General features: G+C 33.4%; 1 protein-coding gene across 1 annotated transcript in view; it reads right to left on the reverse strand.

The window, feature by feature from the left end:
- Window positions 1-13,266, reverse strand: part of LOC123005023 (out at first protein) — a 75,739-nt gene that overhangs the window by 23,260 nt on the left and 39,213 nt on the right. The window contains exon 3 of the mRNA XM_044398610.1: window positions 2,523-2,841. Coding sequence (XP_044254545.1) covers window positions 2,523-2,841 — 319 coding nt within the window. The remainder of the gene's footprint in view (window positions 1-2,522; window positions 2,842-13,266) is intronic.

Below are 13,266 nucleotides of genomic sequence, written 5' to 3' on the forward strand. Positions count from 1 at the left end.
TTCAGGTGGCAAGAATTATTGCGACTACGATAAGATACCGCTTTCAATACCAGCAGACGTCAAATTGAGGTAACAATGTGCCTGTAATGATACTTAAATGACTTTTTAACTTGTAATAAATCATCCGGTTGCATCTGTTCCTCTAGAATTCAATCCGGGGGGAGGAGTATGCATGTTTACATATTCATTTCGGCGCTATTACATAGTTACGAATCTCGAGGCGGAAAACGTCACAAGCGCATACTTTTCGTAATTGAATTGTTTGTAGATGTCCGGAATTATTCCGGGTTTTGATCCCGATGCGTTACGTCAATGCTATCATGATGCATTTTGGGGTTAGGATAGCCGTCTCGGAAGTGGTGATGGCACTGAAACGACCCAAATTGTTGTATAGTTCCGGATAATTTCATTTAAAATTTAACAGAATGCTCCGGGTTGAATCTCCGACGGACATTAGCAGATCCTTTAAAACTTCGACGCAGTTTTAGCAAAAAGCCGATTTCTAGAGGCGGTTGACAAGTTTTAAATTAGCTAAAGCTCAACATGGCGGATTATTTAATGTGTTGGGTGATTAGCCATTGACATTTATATTAGATTATTTTAAAACTTTCCCTCGAAAGCAATTAATTTTAATTAGCTTTTATAACGAAACGTGCATAGTTATGAAATGCTATTTTTTGAAGAGTGGTATTATGTTTGCACGAGGAGATTAATTCGTCAAGTGGGAACAAGGTCCCTCGGGTAATACGAGCAAGAGGTTATTTTATATTAAAAAAAAGAGATAAGCGACATTTTCCAAGCTGAAAATTGAACATCCTGCCTTGGCGCAATTAGGAACCCACTTCATTAAGTCGCTAATTTTGACATTAGAGAAGTCTTGGGATCCATTCCAGACGGAGGCCTCGAAGAAAATTACATTTTTTACAAGACGCACACAGAAATTCTGGGTTATTCAATGGTGGTTCTTAATTGAATTCTGTTTATCTCAAAGCTTTTAATAATAATTTATTCTCAGTTGAAGTATCTTTTTTCTATTCATATTCAAATTATTTGCTTGAAAACGAACAGTTGGTAAAACCGTGCTTGTTTTCCTTTTTTATAAAAAAATTATAATACAAAATGAATAAAATTTTATTCAGACGGTAAACACATTTTTTTAYAGAGGTAAGACTGTTTGCTAATTAATAAAAGTACAAAATAACTAAATATGTATACCTATACAATTTTAAAGAACGTAAGGAGATCTTAAATAACGTAGACTTTCATCGGTTATAATAACACAGAACAAATAAATGTTTTGTCGATATTTGTATGAAACAATAAATGACTTGAAACTTTATTTCCAATCTGACAAGTTGGAAATAAAAAGCATTACAAAGGACATTTAGAGTATTAGATACACTACAATAATGACATCCATTTATTATTGTTCAATATGTCATTTACGACATAAAAAGCTAAATCGCATGTCCCGATTATTATATATTTACTGTAAAACATTTCGTTGCTTTTTCTACAATTCCATGAAAGTATAAAAATTGGTATTCTTTCCGTGACTCGATAAGTACACAAAAGTGCAGACGGTGTATGTAAAATTTTCGTGACTTATAAATGATAAATACGATAAACGTTTATGTTAAAAAAGAATAAACGCCAATTGTTATTTTTGGTGGTAGTAACTAGTGCCTAGTAACCAAATAATTCAACTGTGGTTATTTGAGTTTGATAACTTTGATTAATTGTGTAACGTCAATATTGTTCTGATGCACTTTGGAAGACTTTAGGTTTAAGTTCGTCCCGAGCTCGTTGCCTCTAGAATTCTGAAATGTTCGAAATTGTTGAATAGTTTAGCGAGATCTCATTTAATCCATGAATTCTTGCAACTCAGAGTACTAATTATAATTTCATAATCTCTCTATATATATATTAAATAAGTAACCAAGAAGTAGCATTGGACTGTTTATTACATTTCTCCATTGCAATAGTTTCAATAAGACCGTAATTAGGTTTTGACCACATCTGTCATTTGTTTAATTCAGTGGCTGCACTGTTGAAACACAAAGTGTGAATCCAGAATAATATACGCGCACACAAGCCGACAAAAAAAACATACTAAAAAATGCTCTTAGTTGAAACCATTCGAGTGTTTATTGCGTTTTCGTAGAATGATATGCCTTGGCGTAATCTTGCCACATTTCGAGCCCCATTCTTGGAATGTGTYCCGAAATAAAACGCTAATATTTGCCCTGGAACCCTAATATAGACATCATACATCAAGCTGAAATATAACGGTGACAGCTTCGGCTGCGGTGTCGTCGTGATAAGTTAAAGCAGATGCCAAAGTTGTGACATTTCCTTAACTAAGTAAAGGAAAGACAACTCGTACGAAACAGCCATAACTCAAGCAAGACGGAATGATGGATTTTTTACTGATTTATACGTTTTGGCAAGTTCGGAGTATAATTTTATGCTCCGGTGATTTATGTGTTTGAGGTGAACCGAGGAAAAGTTAAAGGGATTACCTTGAGCAGCTGCCCATAATACCAAGTCTGCGTGTCTCGTGTAAGTCGCTTCGCCTGCTTCGGCACACAGATCGGAGATGAAGGGGGAGATGAGACCGGAGTGTGGCAAAACGACGGTGTAATCCATAGTGTAGTTTGTTCTGCCGAGGTCCTCTTCGGGTGTTCGAATCGTACCCGGGTTCTTCTGACGCAATTTCGACATAGCGTCAGAAGATATGAAGGAGTCTTTGTCGAAATGGAAAATGAAACATACGACTTGGTATTGACTCTGGCCGCGCTCCTCCTCACCCAAGATCAGAGCCTTCACAATTTGCACCTCCTGGAACAACAACATTTTTATTAGTTATCTGCAGGAGTTTTGAATTTCGAAACATTATTCACTATATTTTGTAATAAAGTAATCACTATATTTTGTAATAAAGTAATCCTTTTTAAACCAATATCGTCAACGAAGAGTTACTTTATTAAATTTAAATCGCGATTCGTTCATAACAATTTGTTTTCTCTTCCACTTTTCTTTCCATTGTTAAAAATGTTTTATTACTTGCTCTATCCCAAGTTTAGTAGGTAAATATTCTTCATGAKGCTATACTTTTCATAAAATGAAAGTTCCCGCATAAATGAAGTAAATTGCTGAATTGTAATCGATTTATTTCTAGAATAAAGAGAAAGTAAAATAAGGTAATCGCTTTGATGTTTTTTATTACATAATTGTCATTTCATAAAATTGAAAAAGCCTCTAACAATAAAACTCATTACCATAGCGAGGTTTTAACCTTCTATTAAGAATGTGTTTTCAAAACGATCCCGGTGGAGATTAAGGCACTATGCAGGGCGAATTCTGGCCAAAGCGTTCCTCACTATTAATCCTACTTCAGTTACTTTGAATCCTGTAGAATTATGTAGTGCGGCCGAGCGGCCTAATGCAAATACTAGGATCAAAAACCCTGGATTTCAGGCATTGTACGAGAAAAGCTGTCGGTTCTAGTACGATAAAAACACAATGTAACCGCAAGTATACTAATTAGCCCACAAAGATGGTCTATAACATCAATTCGTGGTGTATAATAGCACGCCACAGACATTACCGTAATCCTACATACAATAGAGAGAGCATTGAATCGATATAGGACCTCTAAAGAGAAACAGAATATTTGATAAATAGTATGCAATAATTGCAACTGTTTAAGTTTCGGGGAAGACAAGACGGAAGTTTATTATGTCGTTAAGTCATTGAAAGTGGATCCCGGAACGGTTCTGACAAACCTAGAATATGCTAGTTACAAGGAGACAGCATTGTATCTATTGTGTTGATGTGAAATCCCTAATAATATGCTAGTAAGCTAGACGGTTGGAGATTTAGTGTCGTGTGTTATGAAGGGATATGGAGTCGATTTCGGTGCCTTGCACACGCGGATGATTGTTTCCTTGACGACTAATAATAATCGAATCACCGTATTCCTCCTTTATCCTCGATAATTACAATCATCCGTTATCGAGGAATGTAATTCCACTACGTTTAATATCGTTATTATCCGCTGTATAAATCTAATTAAGTTAATTAACAGCAATATAAAAGAGAATACGATGCTGGTGTTTAACATATTGGTGGTAATGATGAAACGTCACATCCATCTACTCCAAATGTAGCTTTCGGCTCGATTAATCACATTTGCAGCAATCATCATCAATGAAAGTCCGTTTATTTGTCTAATCAATCTCCTCTGTGAAAGGACTTCAAAGCGCGAGTACAGTAGAGGAGGTTGCACTACAGATTTAATACAACTACTCGAGTTGCCAAAGTGTCGCCAAAAAGTCGATCAAAGACAACTACATCAAAAAGGCAATAGAGCAGGTGCTCTATTGAAAGGTTTCAAGTCTCAACAACATCGGTTTCACTTGAACTGAGTTGACAAGACAAAAACTTTAAACTAACTCATTCTAATAATACAGATGTAATGACAAATTATTATAACTTAAATACTGTAGTAGTTATAAACAAACTTGAAGCTTATTTGCAAAAAATGTTTCCTAATGACTAAAAAACAGTTTTTTTTTGTGCACAAGTACAGCAACCTCAGATTTAAATTGAAAAAACCAGGATATTTAGGTGAAGAAATATGTACTTCACCTTAGTTGTATAGTGTCTTGATGTTCCATTTTTCCTAATCAACTTAAAAATCTTCAAAGTCATAATGCCAWTTTTTTAATTTTTTGTCCTAAATTGCACCAAACAGTTTTTTCTACATTTTTTCCACACCTATTGTCGAGTCCAAGTAATTATTACTTGTTATTGCGATATACACCGTGAACTAACTTTTTCCTAAAAATTTCTCACTGGTTCATGTGTGGAGATGTAAAATTTATTCTAATAAAATCAACATACTATTTGAAAATTTAAATTAAGTGTTAATTGGTTGGAGTTAATTTTAATCAAATAGTTTTTGATAGCGCAAAAGTCTGATAACTTCTTTAATTTTTGATGGATGATGTTTTACTTTTATTCCAAACTTTTTTTATTATTTAACGTGAGACATTTGCTGTACATAACATCGTTTTGCACAAATTTTTAACGTATTGTTTTTTGAAAAATTTATTTTCCTCTACGTTTTCGGTAATTTCCTTCTCTTTGTTGTGTATATTTATGATTTTTTTTTTAAATAGTTTGACAACTATTCATACTGGTTAGCTTTTATCGCCATTGCTAATAAAGTTCTAATCTTTTCGTTGCTAAAGCGTAACTAAAATAAAAAGTAAAGTTGAGTTGAGTATTGCATAGTTTTTACATTTAAAAATGTGACGTTGGTTGTAACTACGCTGCTAAGGGTGATTGATTGATTGATTATAATAATAAATAATAATTCATAAAGGTCGTAGAAAAAAACATTATATTCTACTTGTGAGAAAAGCTTTCTTCATACTCCTGTAATGCACATTTGAAGCACGCCTCGTATGTAACTTAAACACTGGCATGAAAAATTCGCTTTTCAATACATGTAAAACAAATGAATGTTTTCTCAAGTTTTGATGTAATTTTCTTTCTATCTAGTGCAATGTAGTTATCACCAAATAATTATTGAATAATTTTTATAAATATGTAAACTATACTCTTTACAGTTACGAATAGCTTGAATAGTATATTAAAGTACAAGTTGCAGAAAGTACAAATTTGAAATTCCGAAACGAGCCGCGTAGCGGCGAGTTGAGGAACAAATGGGTGCTTGAAGAACCTTCTGCAACAAATGCTTTATACTATTTTTTCTATTTTATATTATATTATAAATTAAAAAACGAAAATTTTATTTTTTTCTTTTCTAGAGAATTTTGCGACGGTTGGTGACATTTAAGTGGAATAATTTTAGGCGGCTGTAAAAAATAAAAATAATTCTTATTTTCACATTTGAAAATGAATTGTGATGAAAGTCCGTCACTAAAATTAAATTAACGCCAATGACTTAWTKCAGCACTCAAATGACGTCATTTGGGTGCTGGAATACTTAGTCTAACACCGAAATAGAAAAAATAATTTATAATTGTTCTAATAATGTTTTTTAAGTTAATTTTAAGATCAAGTAGGTAAATTTTATAAAATTGCAAGTGAGCGTATAGTTACTTGTTGTATAAATAATTACATTTAACTGTTAGAAAACGTGAAGAATTTGAATATCCAATAGAATTTTAAAAATGCACGACAAAGAATAATTCTGCTTTCTGAAATAATTTCCTTTATTATCTTCTGTTAAAAAATAACAATTCAGTTGTGCTTATCAAAGAACTAAGGAGAATGTTTGAAAGTTTTTTTTTAATTTCTTTCTCCCAGATTTCTGTAAAATTGGTCGAGATAATAATTTCCTACCCGAATCTGCGGGTGATGTCAGTTTGTCAATCGTGCCAAACGTCGTTTAACCGACGGTAATCATTTCTTCAAGCAATTTTCTTTCCYTCTACAATCAACTTTCTTATCACGTTCGATTCCATATCAATTCGTTGGTTTGAGTGACCCAATGGCTTCACCCTGCCTCATCTACCTGTTATTATTAGATTTTCTCTTTTTGGTATTTCGTTGATCTCTAATTAAAATGTCAAACTGTGACGGCAGTGTGAGTTCTCCGACCCCTTTCCATCCATAAATTACGATCCGAAGATATTTCAAAGTCGCGAAAAGGCGTAGTTTCCTTTTTGCTCGTCCACGAATAAAACGTAACTCCTTTAAGTAAATTCTTGAACTRTTCCGAAGCAGCGCCCAGTAACTGATTACGTTAGTTGTGTTGATGCTCTGTCACTTTACAACTTCACTGAAGCATGCTTATCGCAAATCGACGTCATGTACACACACGCATTGGATATTCTTCCACAAAGTAAGAATTTACATATGGACACGGCAGTAGCAAGTTTGAAAAAGCGACCCAATCTCCCTTTTTCTTGTCTGTTTGTGTTTGCATGTGTAACGTTCATCAGATGTGATACGGATAAAGTGTACGAACTCGTTTATAAAGTAAAAAGGTGAAAAGAAACGAAACAAACGAAAAAAAAAACACTCTGATTTCACCATTTTTTTATATTCATTTAAAAAAAGAGAGTGTGCTTTTAGGATTCAGTCACGGCAAAAGCTTCCACGTRGTAAAACTAATAAGGAAAGTAAAAATCTGTTTCTCGTTACATCCACATAACTGAAAAAAATTAATTCCACACAAAATTATAAATAGAGTTGTGTTGAGAAYAACATACTAATTGGCACTAACAAACTGTTATAGCTTTTCAAACGCCGCTTAGATAAACAAAGCTCAGTTTGTGAAGAGAAGTTAACCCAAGTTCGGGAAATTGACCTTTGAACTCTAAAGGGTCCAGCTGAAACCAACCTATCATTTTACTTTCTCTTAGCTTACAAAGTTTGCATTCAAAATTTTGCTCAAAAATAAAAAGATAACTGTTAGTTAAATATTACATTAATAGGAATTGAAATAAATAATATAAATTAACATATTAGTTTTCAACCCAATAATGRATGAAATGAATGCATGTTTTATAATAAAATATTACTGAAATAAAAACGTAAAGGTAATGTTATTAATAATATCCATTATTTTTGCTTCTAGCGTTAGAACAAACATAAATACACAGAAAAGGCTATAAATTGAATCAGCAACTGATTATTGCTTGATTACGTTAATGAATTATTTATTAAAGCAAATAAGATTAAATTCCCGAGATGCAAAATCACCACCACAAAAARTGAAATAAAATTCAGCTRTGATTCTACCGTGTGATTTTTGTTCTAGTGATCCATGACACATAATCATCAATGAAACATATCATGTAACTATAGAACAGTATATGTATTTTGGATTGCCAGTGCGATCAAAAAGTATTTCTATCAAGTAGGCGACCTAGTTGAGGACGTATGTTGCATGYCAGTTCGTATGTTATCTAGATGTCAAAAAATTATTATATAAAAATTAAAACATTGACCRAATTAAATTGAATTATTCTATAAAACGTCTCAAAATATCCTAAAATGAGATTTTGTTGGTGTTTATTCATAAAAATTGTTCACCACGGTTTCCTGTTACAATTTACATAAAAATTATTTTGACATTTCTCATTTGTCATTGTGACATTTTATCTTCTACAGACATACGTTTTAAATTTCTACGCTTGCTTGATAGACAGACTTTTTGATCTCACTGTATCAAACGTCACATCATTTAAATTTGGATCATTTACAACCGACAGAGTGGWTTTCAAAAAAACAGATTTTTAATGAAAATCGYGTAAAATGATAGAGAASACACGTGGAAACAACCAAAACTGCAAAGAATGAGTTAGGTTATAAAGTTACGCAATACGTTCTCCTGCTGATGTGTCATGGATAACTAGAGTACAAATATAAAAAAATACACGGTATTGTATTTAGTACAAAAAAAATTACAAATATTGAGAATAAAACAAATGATTATAATTTTGATTTTTTTAAATTTAATTTGCATTTATTTATAGCCACACTGGAGGGTGTGTTTATAACCCAAATTCTAATTTTCTTTTATCTGATTTTGATACCAATAATAATTTTAATATTAGTGGGTTAATGGTAAGTTTGCATTTTAATTATGGTTAAAATTTTCGCTTCTTTAAAAAGTTACAACTTAAAATACTTCTTTTCCCAGCTTACGTTAACAAAGTTGTGTAAAAAACGTGTGCAAAGAGGTAATAAATTCTAGATTTTATTGCCAAAGTCACCATGAATTTCAGTTGCAACTTATCTTGATCATGCTTAAAATACTTTCTTGTTGCAAACTAATCTTTCAGAGCTTTGTTTGCTTACGATAAGAATTAAACAAAACGTCAATAACTTTCCCTTGGAAGGACTGAAAATAATATTTCTTATTATATTTTATGTCAACTTTGGCAATATCATCCAAGTTTGCTTCTCTCTAAAAATGATTATTTMCCGCGGAATAACGAGCGCTCCACCTGAAGCGGCAATAATACAAGATGAAAGGGTCAKCGGATGAAGATAAATTAAAACTTGTAACTATTCCACTTCGCCGGATTCCTGCGTTGTCTTATCCAAGTAAGAATTTTTAAAAATCATGGCAAAAGTCGAGTGATGTGTGGAGAAGAAATCCGGCTTGATGGATCCAGCGGGGGGATGTAAATGCGGTTCAACAATTCTGATGTAATTAAACTTTTGCAATAAACCTGAGACGGTTTGTAATATTGTAGAGGAGCCATGTAGTATTTAGTGCACTTTAATCCAATTATTCTGCGACAAATTTATTGTTATGTGTTTGGGGCAAGTTTGCGGCCGATCCGGGTTCCGGGMTTTGGTCAAAAAAKCGGACTCCTGCAGCGTTTAAAATGAGAYTGTTGTAAATGTGGACAAAATACTGGGGAGTGGATATCTATTGATCCGAGAATTTTTCATAACTATGATGATATAAAATTTTATTACAGGCTTCAGAGGTGGCAGGCAAATATTACGGATCCAGTCGTAATAATCGTTACATAACCTAGAGGAAGATTATATTAAGGCAGAAGGAATTTTTTCAATTGGCAATTTTATTAAGAAAAATAAATTATTCATCGATTCGTCTGCAATATCAAACGCCAAGGAAACTTTCTTTAATTATTTACGATTTAATGAAATTCTACGCTAAATAGATTAGTGTCAGGACCTTTAAATGATATCACGACACGGAGGTCAAATCAACTTTTAAACCAATTTACTCAACTTACTTTTAATTTGTCCCTTCTCCTTGACAAAGTGATACGAAAGTTGGACGAATTTGCTAAAATAACTTTTTTATTTATGTACAACTAATGAACGTAAAATAATTACCGCTCAACTTCAGATAAAATTTTAAACTTTTCAACAGTTTTCTGTGTAAATTAATCAAGTTTAAACAGCTTTTTTTATTTTCCAGACATCAACAGGTAACAACTTAATTAAAAATTTAATCTACAACAACATAGTTTTTTAGTGTACTGAAACATGTTTCCTATTATTTCGTAAAATGTGGTAAAAAATACACAGCACGAAACAATAAAACACATTCTTTAAAACTTATGCAATAAATTGAACGTCATGTAATTAATTACTAAATGCACAGTTCCATTTGTCGCGTTTCATATTATTTTATTACTTACAATTGATTASCAACTGTTGCACCAAAATAAATAATGATTTTATTTTTTACTCGWGMTGTGAAAAATGAATCGAAAAATTGTCTTCATATTGTTTAAATGCAAATAAATGAAAATTCATTACAATTCAGTTGTTCATATATTCACTTTAATCAAAATACTGCTTTAAATTCAACACATTATAGTTTGAAATTCCAGCCAAGCGTACAGTGTTGACAACCAATTCATCAACCTCAAAAGGACATTCCGACTTTATTTGACCTAATTAGTACGATAAAACCAATCGAATKTYCCTACATGTTTTCATGTTTACACGAAAAGATCAAAAACTTTAYTAATTAAGTAAATATACATTTTTTTTATAAAAACAAGACGGAATTTTAAACCTTTATTATTTCCAATACCTACTGTTGCCAAAATATTTTCCATGTCAAATTTTGAATAAATGTGACTGCGGAGACAATTTATTTCCCTCATTGTATTCGGATGCATCGCACGTCAAAATTTTGAAACGACTGATCAAGCATTCCATATAAAAACCTCAATATTCGAGTATATTACATATTTCGGTTGCATAATACCGACCGGTATTGCAATAGTATCGGTGGCAATGAAACTTCCGTTCGGGAGTTGCTTTCCGATCGGCAAATACCATTCCGCTGTAAATTCAGTTAGAGTTTCAGCTGATTTGATAAGCCGGGTATGCCGGAAGGGAACAACACACTGAATTGACGGGCCCGGTTGCCTTACACCAACCAATGATTATGCGACAGATAGGTTTGCACCAGATAATACAATTGAGACGAAGACTCTAAATTCGATTAAGAACTGGCCTAATAACAAAGATTGCTTGGGGAAKGCAGAGTAACTTCACAAAAATTGTATTCAAACACACGCAAACAACGAAAAGAAAATTGCGTAAGCAAAAAACACAAAAATTGCTTTAATTTAGACGAATTTTTCCATTCGAAGATGCTTTCTAAATTAGATTTAACGCATATTCGTGTTAAGAAACAATCCAATTGTGACGATTTATCGCTTTGTAATTTATATTATTTTACCGTTCGTGTCCCTGTAACTTCGACTACAATTGGCCAATTCGGTTTATTTTATGTACACGCTATTATCATAAACTAGTTCCGTTATCAGGACAGATTTAAAGAAAAATCGGCGCTTTACGAAATAAAAAATGTTTAGGAGGTTCACGACTTGACACAGCTGTTTATGCTAATGTCACATGCATGAAAAATACGGCTAGTTTTTTAAACAAATGGTGAATGTCAATGGTAGCAAGTTTTTCGATATTTTTGGTTTGTAGAGTCTAGTAAAATATAATTTTAAAATTTATATCTTTGAATTAATCAAACGATCAAAAAGGGTTTTAGCGTAACCACACAAACCTCGTGGAGTTTTCCTCAGTTTAATTTAGTCGGTCCAGCCCGGCAATTAATTTTTCATTTCGCACATATTTCATTGAAAACAAATGAAGCTTTGAGTTCGAAAATTACTGTTATTTGTATGAAAACAACCAAAGAAATTAATTAATCTAGTTAAATATCAAAAGCCCATCAGTTAAATTAACACGATGGTGAAGTCGGAGTGAAATGTGCGGTTAAATCAATTTCCCATACACACATTAGAGCCCTGTATTTCCGGCCTTTCAAGGTAATTGCGATTCGAAAACACGGGCCATAGCATCACGCAAACCCCTACAAAAACCCAGACCAGCAATAAACATCACAATTCAGGTCAGGAGAGATAATTTCCATGGGTCTTTTCCTTGCTCCACATGAAAAAAATAAACTGGATTTAATTCGCAAGATGCAATAAACTGTTGAGATGTTACGCGAGATTTAATTAAGAACAGTAATTTTCAGTTCGCGATTAGAAATTGCTTCAAGAGTGATATTTTGCGAGGGTGGTAAAAGGCCTACCTGTAGAGCGAGTGACACTCGACGTTTAATCATTCTTATCGGTCTTAAAGCCTGGGTTATTGACAGTGGAAATCCGATATGAATCACGACACAATACTGTGCAAGATAAGTTTACAAAGGAGACGTGAAGACGGCGACGGCGACGGCAACGAGAAAACCTGCAATRTACACAGACAGGAATTCGAGACGTGGGATCAACATAATCCTGCAAAACTATGAAGTAGCGTAATAAACTCCAGTACATCATCGGGGATCGACGACAAAGAGAATGATGGATCAATGATATGTCTTAAAAGGGGGATGATGGAACGGAAGCTCACGCAATTTCCGAACAAAACCTYAAACTTTGTCTGCTTCACTGCAATAATTGCACACTGTTAGATTTCTCACAGTTTTGTGATACTGATAGCAAGCCTGTACTAAAGCTCCCAATTACTCTTGGCCTTAAAACGACTCTTGTGAGAGACAAATTTTACAAACTCCGCAAAGCAGTCCGCAGCGTTTCGAAGCCATGCATTCCGGAAGTGCACACAGGGACCATTTCCTGTTCTGTTAATACTCCATGCGCATRCAGAGTTCGAAACCGTCGACATAGATTGGGATTCYGAGGTATTCCCGTGGGTGGATGACCTCAATGACAATAATTTGTAATTGATATACGGTTTCGTGATGTTGTGTTTAAATCGAAGCGATGTATATTTAGTCGTGTCTCAAATAAATAAATGTGTCTTAAATAAATAAGATAATAACGAATAAAATAAAAGACGGGGAAACGGAGAGAAGTTTTCTTTTCATATAATGCACTTACTCGTAGTTTTGTTATGTGTAGCAGACAAATAAAACGATGGCAAACTTTTTCTCAAGTTTGTCGAGGAGCGCTCGCCTTTCAGCATTACCGTGTATAATATTCAAATTCAATATTTTATTTTTATACTTGGCAAAGCGGTAAAACAATGTTTGTGTTCGGCAGGAAATTGCGGCAACTTTCTTGCTCTACCGTTGTCCCCTTTTAAAATTTATCAACGATCGATCAGACTTTTTCTCCCTGATCACGTACAACGGTGATGTACTGCAGCCTGTTATTACCATGTGACATATTTTTCTAAGATTATGATAGCATAAAATATGACCAAAAAAATGTAAATAAAACAATTTTAGAGTAACGT

This window comes from Tribolium madens, unplaced genomic scaffold (genome assembly GCF_015345945.1).
Source record: "Tribolium madens isolate multiple individuals breed KSU strain unplaced genomic scaffold, Tmad_KSU_1.1 Scaffold_20;HRSCAF=117;Tcas5.2_LG4, whole genome shotgun sequence".
Lineage (NCBI taxonomy): Eukaryota > Metazoa > Arthropoda > Insecta > Coleoptera > Tenebrionidae > Tribolium > Tribolium madens.